The sequence below is a fragment of the Crotalus tigris genome, unplaced genomic scaffold (genome assembly GCF_016545835.1).
Source record: "Crotalus tigris isolate CLP2741 ecotype Arizona unplaced genomic scaffold, ASM1654583v1 scf7180000024375.2447938, whole genome shotgun sequence".
In the NCBI taxonomy this organism is placed as follows: domain Eukaryota; kingdom Metazoa; phylum Chordata; class Lepidosauria; order Squamata; family Viperidae; genus Crotalus; species Crotalus tigris.
The window spans coordinates 2,105,160-2,125,392 of NW_024100545.1; the positions used below are offsets into that span (position 1 = coordinate 2,105,160).

Sequence of the window (20,233 nt, forward strand, 5' to 3'; positions counted from 1 at the left end):
AAGCCTGACTAAGTCTTATACCTGTTTTGTTTTCTTTCAGGTGAATCTCTCTTATTTTTAAGAGGGGCCGGATGTCAGAATCCAATTATATTTCATCTTTAATTATCAAATATAGAAACTCCCAATTCTGCCTTCTTTGGATTCTGCCATAAGAGGGAGAGAAGGGGGAGAACAAAGGGGCTTTAGGGCCCTCACTTCCTTCAGTAGACTTCAAAGAGCTGAATGCTGAATGTGTGTTTATTGTAACCTATTGTAACCTCAAAGCGTTAGCAACAGAGACCATTAGCATTAACAAAGAAGAGTATTTGCCTTTCATGTAGTTATCTGAAGTCTCCATTCAGACGGAAGAAAGAAGAAACGGGGTGGAATTGGGATACTTGAAACTATCACTGGAAGGGGGGTTGATTGGGTGGGACTACTGGGGAACCCCTTAAACCCTTGAATGGGAGAGCTTGAACCCCAAGTCCTGTCTAGCATGCCTGCAACCATTTTCTCTTAATAAAGGATTCCTGTTGGAAGAATTATTCCAAGAGTTCTGTCTTCTTAAGATGCAAAGTGGGGTGGGTCCTTACAGAGGGTCTCAGGAAACATGTAGGAGGCAGTCAGAGAGAATGTAACTTCATAATACTTCAGCCAATGGGAAACGAGGAAGGATGGGCGGCTGGTGTAGGGAATGTATAAAGATGTTGTTTTGAGATAATGAACTTTGGAGAGAATCAAGCTATGATAGCTTCTTCCTGCTTATTACAATAAACAAAACAAAAAGGTCTTCACTGTGTCTTGGCTTGTTATTGGTCAGGCAAATTTGCCACTGGTTGTGAAGGAAAGTAGCTGAGAGCATATAACAATGAAGAACCCGAGCACCTGAAAAAAATCAATTGTATCCTGACCTACTTCGCATCTGCCCATAGCTCACCTTTGCAGAACCTCTCACAGTCCTTTAAACAACTACTGTAAGCAAGTTGTGCTTCCTTTTTCTGATTATCTGGCTATAACTTTTCATAGAATACAGTACAGATAATTGAACAAACTATGTTGCATTACATTCTAAATTATCTTTCCATTGATATATAATTTTATGGTACTACTCCAAAAAAGTAGTGTTATTAGCCATCAAACCTCAAAAATACACTTTTCCCAAAAGGTTTCCACAATTTTGGCCACTACTATAATTGTGGTGGATGCTGAGGCAGATTATTACTCTAATCTAAAGCTGAAGCAAGAATGTTCCTGGAGGGCAATGCCCATGGAGGAAGGGACATGCCTACAGTAGTCTCAAATAGTGGGAGCTAGGAAGATGCCAACCTCTGTACATCATCACCAACATCAATGAGGCATCATAGATGGTACAGCAAGGCTTGTACTGAGAGAAGAGTGAGGCACTATTTCCAAAATGGCATAACCAAAGATTAATTGGGCTGTTGCTGTGAGGGTTGCAGATGAGCAAGGGTGGCATTTTGAGAACATGAAACACAGCTAATGAGGCATATTTCTGCTGTTGAGCATAGCAGAGGAAGGACAAGATGGAGAGGGGAATGTAGGCTTGGAACAGATCTTCAAAACTCAGAATTGGTATCACCACCTAAACATCTTTTGATGCCCTTTTAGTCATATAGGGATAACCTGACTTAATAACACTTCCTTTTTCCCTTCAGGTTGAAGGACTGGAAATGGGACTGAGGTTATAGACATACAATAGGGATACCTTTTTTTTATGCCTTCGAGTCAATGTTTGTTTATTTATTTATTTATTTATTAAAATTTATAGACCGCCCCACTCCCACAGGACTCCGGGCGGCTAACAATAAAAACACAATATAACTTAACTAGACAAACAATACGGTAACTTTCATCCAGGGGTCAGATTTTATAAACCCCAGGCCTGCCGGAAAAGCCAGGTCTTAAGCAGCTTGCGGAAAACCAACAGGGTGGAAGCGGTCCTAATCTCCAGGGGGAGCTGGTTCCAAGACGTGGGCGCCATCACAGAGAAATCCCTCCCCCGCGGCCCCACCAAATGGCACTGCTTGGCCGACGGGACCTGAAGGAGGCCCAGCTTGTGGGATCTAACCGGACGAAGGGAACTATGAGGTAGTAGGCGGTCTTGCAAATAGCCTGGCCCTGAGCCATATAGAGCTTTAAAGGTAATAACCAACACCTTGAATTGGACCCGGAGACCAATAGGCAACCAATGCAGCTCGCGGAAGATAGGTGTAACGTGGGTGTACCGAGGAACACCCGCTATCACTCACGCGGCTGCATTCTGGACCAACTGTAGTCTCCGAATACTTTTCAATGTTGATTCCTGGTGACTGCTGGTCAAATCCCTGCTTCCTTCCTAGGGCTGAGAGAGTGTGACTGGTCCAAAATCACCCAGCTGGCTCTGAGCCTAAGGTGGGATTCGAATTCAAGGTTCTCCGGGTTTCTAGCCTGGTGCCTTAACCACTACACCAAACTGGTTAATACTAGGTGAGTTGCAAAGTTATTACTCCAAATTTGTGAAATAAACCCTTTCTCATCCAGATACTTTTCAAATGTGCTGGATTACAGTTCCAACAAAAGTGTGTGTTTGTGTGTGTCTAGTTCCACATACAAGGCAGTATGGTGGGTAACAGTAGTAAACTATAATCTATGGCCATTTTTCTGTGGTTTAAACAGGACACATGCATGTTGTTATTTCCCATTTCTTTTGTCTCATCTTGTCCTACAGTTGCTGTTAATTTTAAATAGTTATGAAGATTCCCCCCCCCCAAAAAAAAACCTCTAAAAGTTCACAAGGGAAAGTTCTGGCATGGAAAACCATTTCTTTCCTGAGAAAACCATGCTTGGCAAGCTAGCTTTTCTTTCTAACAGACAACCAGTGGAAGCAGTACAAAGCAGTGCTGTGTACTGTTTTCCTTTTGTATGACTAGATCAGTGGTGGCGAATCTATGGCATGCGTGCCAGAGGCAGCACTCAGAGCCCGAGCCATGCCCCGGAGATGGCAACTGTCCCTCTTCAACCAGCTGCCCGCTAACTCGCCGAGGTCCCACATGGCCGGATGCATCCCAGCACCATGCGCTCGCTGGCCTCTGTGTGCGGGGGCCGATGGTGTCAGGCAGCAGCCGCCCTGGCCCCTGCCTCACCTTGCCCTGTGACAATGGCATCCCCACAGGACTAGCCTCCTGCCCACGCCCCACCTGCCAGAGACCCCCCTGGATCTCCCCCAACCCTGCCTGGCCCCTACAGGCATCCCTCCCCACGAGCACCATCGAGGTGATCACGTCCACCTTGGCCACACCCACCCAATCTGCCATGACTACCACAGCCATGCCCACGCAGTGGGCCATGCCCACCTGGCACCCAGCAATAAATAAGTGGGTTTTGGGTTGCAGTTTGGGCACTCGGTCTCTAAAAGGTTCACCATCACTGGACTAGATAGATCCTTTGACTCAGTTGCAAAATGTTGACTAGCAACATCGGAAGGCTTTGAGAGCTCATAACTATAATTATAGTACAAAAAAGGCAAATATTCTGTAGTCTGTGGCCACGTCCTCACAGTAATTTTAATGAGTTGGCAGAAAAATATGTTGACATAATTGTGCTAGTGATGAAATGTGCCCATCTTCCACCTGTAAGGACAGTATCACTCCTTGGCATGTTTGCCAAAGTTTGGTGCATTTTGGTCAACTTCGGAGCCATGAGTGAGAGACTGAGAAAGGCACTGGCTTAAGCTGGGGATGAGACAGAAGTAATATCATGAAGCAAGTCTCTTACAAATGGCTAGCAATTTTGTCATGGGGAAGACAAAATAAAATTAAGAAAATAACTGATGAGAGAGGGACATGGTTGTAAACAGTTTTGCTATTTACAGTTATCAGAAAAATTCAAAATAGGCAAAAGAATTATATGGTCGAATATTGTAAGACTGAAATGGAATTGTGTGCAAATAATAAACATGTGATTGTTAAAATATATAAACATTTATTATTTGAAAAATAACAAGTGAATGTATGATAAAGTAGAATAAAAATATGGTTATTATAATATAGAAATGGTAGAGTGGGAAAATATGTAATTGAAAGGATTGAAATTGGCACTATGTTATCTTAAAAAGAACCGGTTTATGTTCAGCTATGTACTACTCCATGTAGTCTAATAGCACAAGCTAGGGGTTCCACATAAAAATGAAAAAGCAAGGATGCACGTCCCATTAAATAATGGGAAAGTAGTAGAAAATAGCAGGGGGCATGATGGCTCAGCAGTTAAAGATGCTGAGAGCTGACAGCCCAAGTTCAAAACCTGAACTCAGCTCAATGGGGTAAGCTCCCATTACTTGCCCCAGCTCCTGCCCACTTAACACTTCAAAAGCATGCAAATACTAGATAGGTACCATTTCAGTGGAACAGTAACAGTGTTCCGTGCACCTGGGCGTATAGTCATGCTGGCCACATGACCATGGAAATGGTCTTCAGACAACGCTGGCTCCCTTGGCCAAGAAATAGCGATGAACACGGTGTCCTAGAGTTGGACATGACTGACACGGAAATCTTTACCTTCAGTAGAAAATATACTACAGTGGACAGCTTGTCAGTGAATAGCAAAACTAACTAGTAGCCAAATGTATTTTCATCACTGGTTTCAGTGGCCATAGGAGGGTGCTGGTTGCAATTCCAGATTCCTTTCTTTCCCTTGCAGTTCTTTCTGATGCTGAAAACCTTTGCAGCAACATTTGGGCATGTTCTTAGCTAGAGCTGCATAGATGAACGGGTGGATGCAAACATGAAAGTGAACTAGGATTTTAGTTATTTGATAGGTGAAGTAAATGGACTTCTTGTATTTGTTCATACGAAAACAAAGATTCATATTGCGAAAGATATGAAAAGGCAAGTAAAAGAGGGCATAAAGGAGCACAACTGTAGAAATCAGTATCTTCACTTTACTCTTTTCTTCCCTGGTGGTACCATGACTGTGTCTAACAGCACAAACAATGGCCACACAAGAAAAGAGAGTCAGGAGAAAAGGCAGTGCACAGCCCACAGTCAGGAGGAACCAGCTATATGGCCGATAAGCAGGCAGTTCTGATGTAGAAGCACTTCCTAAGCAAGTTTTTGTGCTGTTTTTACTTTCCACGGTGGAGAAATAAAGGACAGGGGCTGAGATGGCTATCGCGAGAAACCACACCACCCCGCTGACAACTTTGGCATGGAAGGGTTCGATGCGCTCATGGGCAAAGAAGGGATGGACAATGGCGATGTAGCGGTTCAGGCTGATGCAAGCAATGAAAAAGGTGCTGCCGTACATGTTGACAAAAAAGACAAAACGATCCAATTTGCACAAAATGAAGCCGTACTTCCAGTCCTTGGGCGGAAAGTAGTAAACAGCCAAGGGCAACAAGGAGATGGCATAGAACAGGTCACAGAGCGCCAGGTTGAAGGAGTAGATGATGCCGGAATGCCAGGTGCGTTCCCAAGCCACAAAGTGGTAGATTGTAAAGCCATTCCCCAAAACAGCGAAAAAGAATTGCAGAACTATGATGACCCACAGTTTTCCTTGGAAGCGGTCACGTTCTTCTTCATGGGTTAGGTTCCCTGTCTTCATACTGGATAAAGCAGGACAAATGAGGTGAGAGGCTTCCAAGACTACCTGTTGACTACAAACAGAGAACACGAAGGAGCATATTATCAGAAATGCTGACACCTATCACTTCAACTGCAACACTCTTAAAAAAAAAGTTGCTTCGTTCAGCTTTTTTTTTTTTTTGGCTCCCTTGGAATAGATGCTTATTTGATAAACAGAATTTTCAGGAAGTCTAATATGATTACGATGGTTATATAAAAATATGGAGAATGGAAAGAGAGAAAACTCACAAAACAACTGTCATATACAATTAGGGCTAGTTTTACCAATGTATTCATGATCTGCTATGCAAATTAATATATACAGTAAATCAGTGTTTTAAACATTAGAAAAAAAGAGAGATTCCAGTGCATTTCCCTATCCTCCTATTTTTTTTGCTTGTACTTTGTTGCTTGTAGCTTCTCTTGCTTTATAGGGAGGCTGTGTTGAATGCTATTAAGAAAGATAGAAAACACCAGCATTTAATGGTTGTTACTGTCATTGGGACTACAAGGGGAAACTGGCAGAATGTTTAAGAAATTAGTGCTGCTGAGTCCTTTCATGGATCATGAGGCCCTTCGCTGAATCACTCAGTCCATGGAGATCTTGCGTTTGGATTACTGCAATACACTCTAAATGGGGCTACCCTTGAAGAGTATTCAGAAGCTACAACTGGAACAGAATGCAGCAGTGTGGACTGTTTTAGGGGACCTTAGATTCATCCATGTAACACCACTGTTGCCTGAACTGCATCTGTTGCCGGTTTGGTTCCAGGTCCAATTCAAGGTGTCGGTTAACAAGTTATTTTTGGCATGGGTCCAAACTACCTTAAGCACTGTCTCACCCTAATCCACCTACCCCCATTTGGTCTAGAAAAAGAGACATGCTTCAGATCTCGTCGGCTAAGGAATTTTGGCTGGCAGAAGAACCTTTTCTGCTGTGGCACCCACCCTGTGCAACATTATGCCCCTTGAGAGGAGTGCCCACCCTCTTGACCTGCTGAGAGGGCCTGAAAACCTGTTACTGTTTTTAACTTTTAACGTTCAGTATTTTAATGCTTTTAATATTCCAATTGCTTTCTATAAAGCTTGCTTTCCTAGTGGGCTGAGGGTGGCTAGAAGATGATACGGTATTTCTGTGCTTGAGAAATAAGTGGCCCATATTCATTGTGGAGCAACCTGGTTGGGTGACTCAGCCGTAGCTCCAAATATAGTAGTTAACTATATCCCAACACAAAGCTGGAAGAGGCTATGCCAGTGACTCTGCTCCCCTTTTTCCAGGGTCGTGTGCTTCACCCTGAACAGCACCGAGTAGTGAGTGTGCGAGAATGTGCGCGGTCCCAGGGATTCCCTGATACTTACAGGCTCTTTGGGAATGTACTGGACAAGCACAGGCAGGTAAGTGGCTGCAGAGCCTTCCTAGAGGAGATTTGTATATGTAAATGTTCACTAGAGTTTTTTAGAATTTGAACGTGCTCTTGTTTTGTTGCTCTATCTCTTAATAACATTTGAAGTGGATCACTTTGCTCCTGCAGCAATTTTGAGAATGCTTTTCTGTTATTGTTTGTTTACTTAGTTGTTTGCAAGTTAGCACTAAAAAGTAACTTTGGGGGAAAAAATAATAAAATAAAGGATTTTCTTCTAGGGATAAACTCTGTTTCAGTTGGCTGAATAGATACCTCAAAAATGGGAAAAGATACCTCAAAAATGGGAAATAGATACCTCAAAAATGGGAAAAGATCCTTAGATGGATGATAGATTTGTTAAGATCAACCAACAGTTCAGAATTCTTCATTAAGAAACACCTAAAAATAGTACAGGAAAAATAAAAAGGACAAAAGTGGCTTTCTGGAATGTATTGGGATAAATTGACAATGGTTTTATATGACAGAAGCAACCAACAGTGCATCCCTCAAGGATGAATGTATTTGCCAGGGGAGATGTAAAAATTACATTACATTTGAGATTAGATGAAGGCTCTCCAATGTTTTTTGTATTCTTGATACTCAAGGCTAAGACACATCTGATAAAACGTAGTACATTATTATATAATGCTGTAGAAGCATCTCTCTGTCGGTTGGTTTTCAGTTAACAATAGGCCTTTGCACATATATCAGGGCTTTGATGCAATGAAGGGAAGAGATATGTTTCTTACTTTCTTCAGGACAAGTTTTGTTCACAGTGCAGACTCCTTCTAGTTAGTGGCCCTGCACCCAGAGTAGGACTTTGCCATATGAGGTATGTGTGCCAACTCTTCACCCTTGCTTGTGCTTTGTTTGTTCAGGTGGGAAACACAGTCCCTCCGCCTCTGGCAAAAGCCATTGGGCTAGAAATCAAACTGTGTGTGTTGGCAAAAATGAAAGAGGATGCCACAGGTATGTTATTGGAATGTCACTGAACTTATCTGCAAAGGGACATTTGATTTCTGTATTTCAGGAGCGCAAGCAGTTTTGCACTTGCTGTGAACCAGGTAGCACAACTCAATCTGGTCTTCTCTAAATTAGGATTGTAGTTAGGGTTGTGCATCCTATGGAGTCCTCCAAATAGAACAACTAATTGAACTTTGTCCAAAGCTTGTTTATTATCTTAGGGGGGTTGGCATGGAGACCAAAAACATGGTGGGCCCCACCTGAAACGCCTTAACAGTTTGAAAGTGGTGTAGATACAAAGATGCATGGCTGCTGTGCCAAGATGCACTTGGGAAGTCAGTAAGCAGGAAGCCATTTTCTTTCCAATCCAGAAGAAAGTGATAAGCTGATCCGTTACTTCCAGAGGACCATATTCTCTGTAGATGAGAGCTTTAATGTGGTCTTGTTTTCTGACCAGCTAGCTGTTTTGCTTCTTTACAGATGGCATCAAACAGGAAAAGATGGACACGTCAAAGTAATTTGTAAATTGCCCATCTGCTGCACCACAGCTCCAGCACCTGAACACCCAAACATGCACTGATAATTTTTAATGTTCTTCTGTTATTTTCCTGATTTATTTTCTTACCTCTGGACATGCTGAAAATTGTTGGAGGTTTTGGTTTGTTCAGGGTTTTAGTTTTTTTGTGCGTGTATGTGTTTGTCTCTCTCCTTTTAAGCCTGTATTTGTGAACAGTGTTGTCTACTTGGTTGACATTCTGAAACTGTTTCAATGTTCCCGCTGCCATTCTCAAATGATCAACTGTGCAGTGCCTATCCATGTGTGTGTAAGTGTGTGCGTGCGTGCGTGTGTGTGTATGAGTTGGGGGAGTGGAGAATGTTTTTATTATGCATTGTATTGAAAACTAATCAGCCACTTTATACAAGTGGAAATAATACTTTATGTAGTTTTTATATGTTGTAATATTTCTTCAAATAAATCTCCTATAAATTATTAGAGGGCCATTGTTGATTTTTTTCAAATGATTGTCCCCTGTTGCATTTAATTTGGCTAATATTACCTCTGGGATCTACCATTGTTACACCAATCTTTTGATTGGTCAGTACTTACTCATTTAGTCTGTTCACTGTGACAAGCTTTATCCTTACATGCCTATCATCTTAACTGAGACAGGCCATGTTTCTCTTCAGAGCAGTTTTCTGTTGCTGCGAGAAAGACAATACTTACTGATCTGTACAATGTGGCAAACCATATTTAACCATGGGTTAGACTCTGGCTAGCACAGCTTCTTAAGCACAAGGCTATAATCATAGCAGTTTTGGTTAGTTGATCAGAGTCATAGTTTGTCCTGACAGCTTAACTTGAACACTTGTCTAGGTTACAGTGAAGTCGCTATTAGTCCTGCAGGAAATTGATAATGGCGTGCTAAAAAAAAGAAGGCAATCTGTCCTTCTGTTACTGCTATTTTTTTAAATCACATGTATATGTGGGCATAATACAGATACAAAAAGGGGCATGTATCCTTAGTGCAATACAGACATCCAAGCTACCCAATACAGTTGCGTGCAAAGGTTTAGACATTCCTGGATGGATGTAAGTCAATGATTACCTGTAATGAGTTCAGACCCATGCCAGACAGACATGCTGGACCATGCCTTATCTCAAAGGAAATGGCAGGATCCAATCTGGGTCGGTCATCGGGACCAGAGGTTTGGTCTTGTAAGCTTTTGGACCTGTGCTGGAGCCCCTCCTCAGGGAACTTCTCTCTCACCAGAATATGGAATGTTTGCCTTCATTCGTCAAAGGAAAACACAGTGCAAACACAAGCAATAGAATATAATCCAGTGTCTTAAATTTTAAAAGAGCAGATTTTTAACAAACTCAGAATAAAAACAAGAAATCCAAGAAGAAACTGGCATGGTTTGCACAATGAACTTCTGAGCCATGATCAAATCTATGCCCAGAGAAGGCAGAGTAAAGTCCTCCACTATTACTAATTTGGGAAGCTCCAGCGTCAACCGAAACATGGCCTGAAGGAGCTCATGTAGGGATGCTGCTACAAAGCAGGAAGGCTTTGTAGCAGTAATATCACAAGTCCATATTCAAAAGCAGCCTCACTGAACCTAGTATGTTCTTCCAAAGGCAATAATGCCTCTTGGAAAATAATCTCAGCTTGGGTAATATGTGTTGGTTTAAAATATATATTATGCAAAAGTATCATTGCAGGGAGCTATTATTTCGAGTGCTTCTCAGGGACTATACTATTGTCATTTGTAAACCTAAGTTTGCTATGTTTTCAGTAAAAAGGACCCTAATGGTCTCCATTTTTCAAGCAACTAAAAAGAATTTTGTTCACTGACATATCTAATGATGCCAAATAATCATTCTGAGACAGTACATCTTCAGATAGCAGATAGAACATGGGCACACATTTAAACATGTATAAACCTACACCTTTATAAATAAATAACAAAAATATTAATCACTGTCCATCTTGAATACATAGTGGAAAGAGGAAGCTTTAGAGTTCACAAACACTAATACTATATGGAACAAAACTGACTGGATCTGGATCGTCTGCTTCAGACACCATGAAGCCTCCTCCAAGAAGGTAACAAGAAAAACAGGTCATGAAGAGGATGTATAGAGTCCCAGACAATACTGTGGACCCTGCTCAAGCAACTCTTACATGCTATGTCCTGGATGGAAGGGAGGGAACTGCCAATGATCTTTTCAGCCATCCTCACCAGCCTTCCTGTCTGAAGAAGTGATGCTTCCAAACCAGACTGTAATGCTGTATGACAGGAGGCTCTGTAGAAGGTGGCAAGGACAGGGGAAGGAAGATGTGAAATTTCAAATGAATGGTTGTAAGACAAGGATGACCTTTAATGGATTCAAATTTGTGCCAGGCAACCATCCTGGATTGTATCTTAGTTTCAAAGGAAATTGCACAATTGAAATTTGAAGAAATCCACACTACTTTATCCCACAGAGGCTTAGAGTTTCAGCCTTGGGGCCCCTCTCCTTAGAAGAAATTAGGACATTCTAAAGCAGTGGTTCTCAACCTTTTTAATGCCGCGACCCCCAACCAGTCGTAAGTCGAGGACTACTCAACTGGTGCAGCACCATTTGCAGAATGGGACTTTTGGCGGGCTCAGCAGGGCAGAGACAGCCTGGATAATTCCTATTGGCTTTTGAAAGCCAATAGAATTAGACTCTATTCAAGAGAGTCTATTCTATTGGCTTTCAAAAGCCAATAGAATAAAAGGGAATAGCACAGCTAAGGAAAAGGGGGAAAAATGGCGGACTGCGTTGTTTGGTGACCCCCATGAAATGGTCGTTCGACCCCAAATGGGGTCCCGACCCATAGGTCGAGAACCACTGTTCTAAAGGCTGTTGCACAGCTATCTGGATGTAATAAGAGCAGAAAAATAATTATATTTTGTCACTTACTGCTATTTTGGTGATTTTTAAGAAAGGATTCTATCCATTTTTTTTTATCATTGTTTTCCTTCAATGACAATTAAGTGTATCTTCTTCCAATTCTTCTAGAGCTCTAAGGCATTCTTTGGAATCTATGGACAGAGTGAGCCTGCACAGGCACAGTATGATCAAGACCATGGTTGCCCCCTCTTTCCAAGCAGCAATGACAATTTCATAAAAAGTATGCATCAGAGTTTTAGTTACCTTAAGCTCCTTTTAAAACCTAACAGCGTCCATCAGACATATGGGATAGACCAGTTTAATTGGTGCTTCTACCCTGCAGCAAGAAGTGATTGCAGAATTAACAGTGCTCAATCACAGCAAGAGCTAGATAGTGATAACTCCCAATTCCATCTCATCTAAACTTAGGCACAAAGCCAGCTGGGTGAATTTGGGTCAGTCGCTGTCTCTCAACCCTAGGAATAAGGTAATGTCAAACCACTTCTGAAATGTTGCCGAGAAAACTGAAGAGACTTTTCTAAGCAGGCACCAGGAGTCAACCCTGAGTCAAAGGTACCCCCCTCCCCAAAAGTGTGGCCACTACTATAAATTGGCCCTGTAAACTCTCTGGGTCAGGTTCAAGTTTCTATGACAGCCGTGAACTCCTGAGCCATGTCCAAATCTATGCCTAGAGAAGGCAGATTAAAGTCCTCCACTATTACTAGTTTGGAAAACGCCAGTGTCCTGGAGGAGCTCAGGTAGGAATGCTGCCGATATAGTGGCAATAGCCCATGCATTCCCAGGGCCTAATCTCACCAGCAGATTCTCATAACCAGCTATCCAGGGAGCAGCATTTCTGAAAGCTACAATCCTTTTGGTTGCATCCTCAAAATCTAGAGCACATTTCTGAAAGAAGAATTATCTATGTTCAACCAAGTCTTGGTAATGCACACTAGATCACCCCTGTCATGGCATTGGAGTTAAGCATAGGGGGGCTGGAGAGTGGAATTGGGATTAAGAAAATATAGTTTATGCATCGTGTTCAGTCAGCTTAATCTTGGCATACTCAATAAACTACAACTGGCTAGGTCTGCACAACATAGTAAATCCTAACCCATGGTTAATATACCCAATTCACCCACCTGATTAAACCAAAACGAATTAAATTGCATTATGGTTAGGTCTGAATCCAGTTACTGTATGACCACACATATCCTTACTCAGGGACCAAAAAACGAGCGATGGGCAAACATTCACTCATATAGAGGATTTTGTAGTTTATTCGTATATTCAAACCAGTCCGTTTGAATTTAGTATGTTCTTTCAATCACGTGGGGCAAAATAATATGTGTTGGTTTAAAATATATATTATGCAAAAGTATCAATGCAGGGAACTAATATTTTAAGTGATTCTCATGGACAATCTTCTCTCCTGTCACGTGTCTGAACTGTCACACAGGCGAAACTGAGCACGATTCCGCTTGTGTCGAGCAGCAGAACTACACCTCCCAGGATGCCTCTTGCGGCGCTCTATTGTGCGTCACGCTTATGCGTTGCGGCACCCACTTCCTGCCCTCGAACCAGGCCTGAGTTGTTTGGCTCCGTTTGCTGCTCTTCCATCGGCCACGATGCCAACTGGCGATTACGAGTGAGAACAGCCAGCGGGGGGGGGTTTGGGGGATTGGTAGGGGGGCAGGTGTTACCTGGGCATGATAAGGGAGGGAAGGCCCTGGGGAAGGCGCACACGTGTCGTCGCCTGTTATCCGAAAAGTAGACAAACTCAGAAACACTGTCTCTGTGTGAATTCACACATGCACACGTCCGTGCATCCAGCATATTCTTGCTTTACGTGCATGAAAGGCTGGGATACGAACTCTCGACTGAGTCGGGCCTCCACTCCTCGCGCGCCATTGAACCTTTTCTAAACACCTTTGTGGTTGCTAGTTCAGTAATATAAACAAAAATTAAATGGAGGGCGAAGGTAGCGATGTAAAAAAGCCCGCCATGAATTCCCACCGATGCACCCTGGATAGGAAGTGCAGTCCCCTGGGAAAGGGGGTGAAGTGCTGAGCGTGACCCCATTTTCATTGAAGGGAGCTAAACCTTTGACTGGGTGGTTGCACTTCTTTTGTGGAATGGCGATTCCCATGACGAACTGGTATCATCAAAAAAAAAAAAAAAGCAGCAACCTCCATGTTTTAATGAAGGAACTAAAGTGGAAGCCTCTTTCCAACCCAACGTTTTTTTCCTATATATTGTTTTACACAGTAGTATAATCTGCATGTGTAAGTTATAAGGAGTCCATCCCAAATTATGCATTGAAAAGTGTTTTTGTGCATTATATTGCATCTGATGTGAATAAGATGAGTTTTCAGAAGTAAGAAAACAAGTACAATGTGGATAGAAAATGTAAGTGGTAATTGTGTGAATGGGTTGGAGGATGTGGAAGCTGCCATTTCAGAAGATCCACTGACAATGGTTTATATTATTGTTACTAGATTTTTATCCCACCTTTTTGTATATAGTTCAGTATAAATATACCTAACATGTCGGTATCCTATTTTTTCCCCAGAACAAAAAACCTGTGAATTAGGTTGGGTGAAAAAGGGTGACTAGCCCAAAGTCACCAAACTGGTTTTAAGGGAGGACTAGAATTCACAGTATCCTGACTTCTAGGCTAATGTTTAAACCACCAACCAAACTGGCTTTTTGTGATGGAATTATAGTTTGAGGACAAAGGAAATAGGGTTAGGAGACACAACACATGACTTTGGAATACAGAAAAAAGAGAAAATAACAGCAGTTCACCAAAATAGATATTTTGATTAAAGCTCTAAAAATGTTTAAACCTGGAAATATTATTTTATTACAAACTAAAGTATGTTCAGAAATAACTTTTATTTCTTGCTATCCAAAGAAGCAAGCGTGCACCTGGTGGAAATGAGTTAGAATGGAATCCAGAGCATATTGAGTAATAGAATAAGTACTACATATGAGAGACCAATCCTAGGATTATGAAATTGAAGAAGGATACATATATTTATGGGATCTGAGGGTAGGTGCCTAACTTGATATTTTTATCTCTTTTAGCTCCAAGCCCAGTTGGGCAGATCAAGTGGAAGAAGAAGGAGATGATGGTGAGAAATTTAATGTGCATTTAATTGGCCCCTTGCTTAGCCAAGAGTAACTTCTTGTTTCCCTGATGGGTTTTATCTCACAAAATCTCTCCATCTGTCCCTTTTGGAATCTTACACTGAGATTTCAGTAAGAAGCAATGTCAAGAAAACCTCCGTAGTATTAATTTACTTTAAAAGCTATCTGATTTTGTTTATCAAGTTACATAAATCCCAGCGTTTTTCAGGCCTTTATAACTTCAGTCTCCTTGCATGTTTCCATTACTATGGTGGGTGGGGTTTTGTTTTGTTATTTGCATTTGCATTCTTCAGAAAATGTATATGGACAGTTCTTCTGATTTTATTCCCTAACAACATTGTAAGGCTGATATTGATACTTTCTTTCTGGATAAGTTAAATTGACAAGCAGTATGTTCCATTGGATAACAGTGAAGCTGAACAGTAGGAAAGATCGGCTCAAATACAAATTTAGTCCTGAAGTACACATGCCTAAATGGCTATATTTGGAGCTTTTAAAATATTGTAGAACTCTATACTTCTATGTATGTAGTGTATTATTATTCATTTATTTTGAATGAATCTACTTTGCTTCCAAATTGATAAATCCTTGACCGCTTAATTTGCTGTAACAGAGAATTTTATGAACTCCTTATACTTTTCCGTCACAGATAAATGCATTACCAGTGACTTGCTCAAAGATATTCCCCTGACGGGTGTGTTGAACGAAAATGGAGGTGTAAGTGTGACCATCGAGCCAGAACTTGTAAAAGGAGGTAGGAACTACATTTGCATCTGTCTTAATGTCTGGGGGGAGGGGGAAGCAAAATATGAAGTGTCTCCAGTTCCCCAAATGCGAATCTTTGTAACTTCCTATACACCTTTTACAGAGCCCCTCCCACCTCCCAAAGAAGTTGTGAATGGAAACATTAAGACTGTGACTGAATACAGAGAAGAGGAAGATGGCCGTAAGGTGAAGGTGAGTGGAGAGCAAGATTCCTCAATCCGGGTCTCCCAGTAATTTCTTGATTCATTGTTTGCTATTTAGTAGGGCCTGTGACAGCGATCCCCATTTTCATTGCTAATTGCCTTTCTTTAGTGAAGAGGAGTAATTCTTCCCCATTTGTTATATATTTTTATTGTCCTGTGGCAGAATTAGCTATACTTGCTTGCTGCTTATTCTCTCCTGGTTTGAAGATGCTGATGCTGCTTCATCTTTTTCCTCTTTCCTTTCCTCGTGGTCCTTTTCTGCAGACTCAGAGAAGTAGGCTTTGGGGTACAGGCTACTACTACCTGAAGCCTAGTTGTATAGTGAAACCTAAGAAAGCCATACACAAAAATATTGATGAACCTGCAGACTCTCTCCATTTTTTCCCCTGCTAATTCCCACCTGAGCGCATTGTGATCAGTTGCTGTTCTTTCACAGATCATCCGCACCTTTAGAATCGAGACTCGTAAGGCCTCCAAGGCTGTGGCAAGGCGAAAGGTGAGCCCTCTGACAGGTGAACGTGGCTCTTGCTTCCTTGAGTGCTGAAATAAATAAGATTTCTCTGTTGTGACCCACAGGGCTCTGCAAGTCTTGTTCTGTGGTTTGCAAAGCATGACCCTGGGGAAGAGCTTTAGTTCAATGTGTTCTTTACAGGTAGTCCTCGAATTAGAACCACAGTTGAGACCAGAATTTTGGTTGTTAAGTGAGTCACATGCAATTTTGTGACCAGTTTTTTTTGCCATGGTTGTGAAGTGAGTCACTGCGATTAAGTGAATCAAGTGGTTGTTAAAAGAATCTGGCGTCTCCCATTGACTTTGTTTATTGGGAAGGTTGCAAATGGCGATCACATGATCCCAGGATGCTATAGCCGTCATAAATACAAGATGGTTGCCAATTTCCCAAAGGTTGATCACATGGGGGTGCTGCAATGGTTGTTAAGTTTGAGAAACGGTTATGTCATTTTTTTATATTATTTATTGTTTTATCATAGAAAATAAAGTACAAAACAGTAAAACAAACAAAATGAAACAAAACAAAAGCATACATTCAACCCTAACAACAACAACAAAAAAATAATGTACAAAAAAAGAAGAAAAAGTGATCAATTAAATTTAACATGTAGGCTCCACATTACACTAATCTTCAAATCACTCTGTTATTATATAATATTTATATATAATAAATATTATATTTACAGACTGTTTCCATTCTCTTATAAAATCTAGTCCATTATCTCTAATCAAGTTAATTTAGCCATCTCTGCTAGTTCAGTCAATTTCAAAATCCATTCTTCGACAGTTGGCATCTCTTTTTCTTTCCAGTGTTTGGCAAGTACAGTCCTTGCAGCCGTCACCATGTGAAGGAATAGCATTCCAAATTGTTTTTCAATTGTCTTGTCCATCATATCTAAAAGAAAAGCTTTAGCTTTCATTAATAGTGGTATCTTAAAACATTTTTTGCATTGTCATTGTTATGTCTATCCAGTATATTTTCACATATTTGCAAGACCACCACATATTATAAAATGAACCTGGATTCATTTTGATTACATTTCCAGCACTTACTAGAAATCCCTTTACACATTTACATATTTTTGTTAGTCTATCTGGGGTTAAGTAACATCATTTTATAGAAGTTTTCTTTCAAACTATAATATGAATTTTAGTTTATTCAACCTTTTTGTTGTTCTCCTTAGAACTGGAAGAAATTTGGCAACTCTGAGTTTGATGCTCCTGGCCCAAATGTGGCTACTACTACTGTGAGCGATGATGTCTTTATGACTTTCATAACCAGCAAGGAGGTGAGTGGTGACATGCAGGATATTAATCATTCTGTAATTATTTTTCCCTGGAATTCTGGCAGTTGCCATCACAGTATCTCTCGAGAGTGCCAGATTGCATTCAAAGTTAGTGGATGAATGGTCAGAGAAATGGGTGCATTCCTTTTGCATTGTTCTGCAGAGGTTGTACTAGCTATGCTTATTCACATTTTGGCATATGTGAAGAAGATAGGGAGACATTTGCATGGATTCAGGAGAGGGAAAGGGAGTCAGATAAGCTTTTACTCATTTATCTATCATTTCGCTTTTCCAGGACTTGAATTGCCAAGAGGAGGAAGACCCTATGAACAAGCTAAAAGGGCAGAAGATTGTATCATGCCGTATCTGCAAGGGCGATCACTGGACCACTCGCTGCCCTTATAAAGACACGCTGGGGCCCATGCAGAAGGAACTAGCTGAGCAGCTGGGTCTTTCCACAGGCGAAAAGGAGAAACTCCCTGGAGGTGAGAGCTGCAAAGGTCAGGGACAGTGGAAGGCAGCAGTGCACAAACTTTTGCTTAAGCCACGTTTTGTTTCCAGAACCAGAGCCTGTTCAGGCTCAGCAGAACAAGACAGGGAAGTACGTCCCACCCAGCCTGAGAGACGGAGCCAGTCGCAGAGGGGAGTCCATGCAGCCAAATCGCAGAGGTGAGTTTCTGCAAAGGGAAGCTGGCTCTAAGTCTGCTCTAAGCAGCATGTATTGGCATGGGCACCAGCTTCCAGTCCTTCAGCTTCTGCCAGTAGCCATCTCTTCGTCTTTTCACTCCCACCCATAGCTGATGACAATGCCACCATTCGTGTGACCAATCTGTCTGAGGACACCCGGGAGACTGACCTTCAGGAGCTCTTCCGTCCTTTCGGATCTATCTCCCGCATTTACCTGGCCAAGGACAAAACCACTGGGCAATCCAAGGTAAGGGAGGGATAAGTGGGATGGGAGAAATCACACACTTTCCATAGGCAAAAAGGAGAAATTCCCTGCAGATTGGCAATGTTCTCCTACTTGCTTGCTGCTTCTTACCGCTCTTCCAATTGCTTTCCTACAGGGCTTTGCCTTCATCAGCTTCCACCGCCGTGAGGATGCTGCCAGGGCTATTGCAGGCGTGTCTGGCTTTGGTTATGATCACCTGATCCTAAATGTGGAATGGGCCAAGTAAGTAAATGTCTGGTGCCATGAGTACATTTGCCCTTAATTTTCACTTTTAAAATCTCTCTATGGAAATGAGTTATTAGTTTTTCAAAGTTAGTTAGTTTTTATTATGTTATGCTTGGCCCAGTGGTCCAGTACATCTCAAAATTTAGGACAGCAGCCCCCAACTCTTTTATTGGGAAATTTCTCTTGTCCAGCTTTTGCAGTTAGTCATAGAAGCCTCTGTGCCCCTCCTCTTCCCCTGAGATAGCATCTGCAGGACTCTAGAATTAAAAATAAATGTTTGAAAATATTGCAAAGCTTGTAAATTTCTAACTTCATGGAACGAGCAAAATCTCATTAGATTTTAAGCAAGAATGTCCACATTGTGAATTTCTTTTAAAAGGAGAATTACATCCTTATCATCTCTCACTTGTGGATCATAAATTGATCTTAAAATGGAGATTACAAGTTCAGAGTTTTCTTGAGGGACCTCTAATTGCATGGAATTTTTTCTGCAAAATTAATTTGATGCTTCTGTGATCAGCCTCCTCTGTTCTCTGGACATTTTTCTGTCCTTGCCAAAGATAGAAATTAATTTTATTTTAATATATTGAAAATTATTCATTTCAGTGAGTTTTATATTTTCAGAATCTTTTTCATCAAAGGTCAACAAATGGCTTAACTTTGCTTGTTAGATTATTGAAACACTTTCCTTTCCTTCCAGACCTTCCACCAACTGAAATCTTCTGCCCTGCCTTTGTTTTTGGCTTTGGAAATGACCAAGTTCTATTGTTAACTGGAGATACAAGTCTCTAATAAAAATTCATTGCAGCCTTGTCTGTGTTGTGTCAGTCCTGTTAAGTTAGAATATCATTCTTGAATCCCCAACCTTACCAATCACTAAAAAACCCTTTTTACTCCCTATTTGTAAAATAGGGCCTGGTTTATTTTATTTGCTGCATATGTTATTAAATATTGCCTTGGATGACAAGCTCCTACACTTCTTAACAACGTATAATTGCAACTGTATTAGTTTGTGGAGCAAAAAAAAAACCAAAAACCCAAGATAGAGTTACATGGGAATTTAGCAAAAAAACTTCTCAAACATGGCAGTGCAATGTTCCCCTAAAATGATAGCTGAACATGACCCCACACTCTTCAGGGGACAAAACTAATTATTTCATTTGAGTAAGGATTGGGCAAATAATAAATTATTAGTAATTGCAATTTAATTAATGTAACACCAGCCTATGATGGAGAAGTACAGATTTTGCAGAATGTGAGTACCACCACCATTGAAATGAGCGTCTCCACTTTGCACGTTTTCAGCATCAGAATGTTGCCATTAGATGGGGCTGTTGCTCATCAGAGATGCTTGCTATGTGTTGGAAGGATTTTTGTTTTGTTTTATTTGTGCCTTTAAGAGTTGATTTCTGATGATTTCCTGGACACATCCTTGCAGGTTTTTTGGCAAGATTTCAGAAGTGTTCTCATTGCTCTGCTTCCTAGCACTGATAGGGTGACTGACCTAAGGCTTTGAGCTTAAGAAGGGTCTCCTGGTTTCTAATTGGTACCTTAACCACGATATAAAACTGGCTCTCGTTTTTTTAAGACAAAGTTCAGTGTGGAGAAACTGAGGACCAGAGATGAGATGGCCATATATCAGAATAACAGAGTTGAAAGGGACTTTGGAGGTCTGTTAGTCCAGCCCTCTGCTCAAGCAGGAAATCCTATACCATTGAACAAATGGTTTTGCAGTCTCTTCTTTAAAACCTCCAG

At 41.3% G+C, this 20,233-nt stretch overlaps 3 protein-coding genes across 4 annotated transcripts; 2 read left to right on the plus strand and 1 right to left on the minus strand.

The window, feature by feature from the left end:
* Positions 1–3,997: 3,997 nt before the first annotated feature.
* LOC120301298 (P2Y purinoceptor 11-like) lies at positions 3,998–5,577 on the minus strand. Its single transcript, XM_039328348.1, has one exon. It carries the CDS (start codon positions 5,575–5,577, stop codon positions 4,618–4,620), a length of 960 nt encoding a protein of 319 aa, XP_039184282.1. The 3' UTR covers positions 3,998–4,617.
* Positions 5,578–6,475: 898 nt separating this feature from the next.
* LOC120301299 (DNA (cytosine-5)-methyltransferase 1-like) lies at positions 6,476–8,954 on the plus strand. Its single transcript, XM_039328349.1, has 3 exons — positions 6,476–6,992; positions 7,879–7,969; positions 8,444–8,954. Exons 1-3 carry the CDS (start codon positions 6,846–6,848, stop codon positions 8,479–8,481), a joined length of 276 nt encoding a protein of 91 aa, XP_039184283.1. The 5' UTR covers positions 6,476–6,845; the 3' UTR covers positions 8,482–8,954.
* A 3,954-nt stretch (positions 8,955–12,908) lies between these two features.
* LOC120301294 (eukaryotic translation initiation factor 3 subunit G) lies at positions 12,909–19,291 on the plus strand. Of its 2 annotated transcripts, XM_039328342.1 has the most exons (11): positions 12,909–13,032; positions 14,475–14,521; positions 15,187–15,291; positions 15,406–15,494; positions 15,942–16,001; positions 17,200–17,304; positions 17,597–17,786; positions 17,863–17,970; positions 18,099–18,235; positions 18,369–18,475; positions 19,179–19,291. In XM_039328342.1, the coding sequence occupies exons 1-11, from the start codon at positions 13,013–13,015 to the stop codon at positions 19,192–19,194; spliced, it is 984 nt and encodes a 327-aa protein (XP_039184276.1). In that variant the 5' UTR covers positions 12,909–13,012; the 3' UTR covers positions 19,195–19,291. The 2 variants fall into 2 exon arrangements, with proteins under 2 accessions (XP_039184276.1, XP_039184277.1); XM_039328343.1 differs by lacking the exon at positions 17,200–17,304.
* Positions 19,292–20,233: the final 942 nt, after the last annotated feature.

Bases quoted from the DNA above. Each gene is read 5' to 3' on its own strand.
- LOC120301298 (XM_039328348.1), bottom strand. From the start codon at position 5,577: ATGAAGACAGGGAACCTAACCCATGAAGAAGAACGTGACCGCTTCCAA.
- LOC120301299 (XM_039328349.1), top strand. From the start codon at position 6,846: ATGCCAGTGACTCTGCTCCCCTTTTTCCAGGGTCGTGTGCTTCACCCT. The intron at 6,993-7,878 runs GTAAGTGGCTGC...TTGTTTGTTCAG, and splicing joins TACTGGACAAGCACAGGCAG to GTGGGAAACACAGTCCCTCC. The intron at 7,970-8,443 runs GTATGTTATTGG...GCTTCTTTACAG, and splicing joins AATGAAAGAGGATGCCACAG to ATGGCATCAAACAGGAAAAG.
- LOC120301294 (XM_039328342.1), top strand. From the start codon at position 13,013: ATGCCAACTGGCGATTACGA. The intron at 13,033-14,474 runs GTGAGAACAGCC...TATCTCTTTTAG, and splicing joins ATGCCAACTGGCGATTACGA to CTCCAAGCCCAGTTGGGCAG. The intron at 17,787-17,862 runs GTGAGAGCTGCA...TTTTGTTTCCAG, and splicing joins AAAGGAGAAACTCCCTGGAG to AACCAGAGCCTGTTCAGGCT.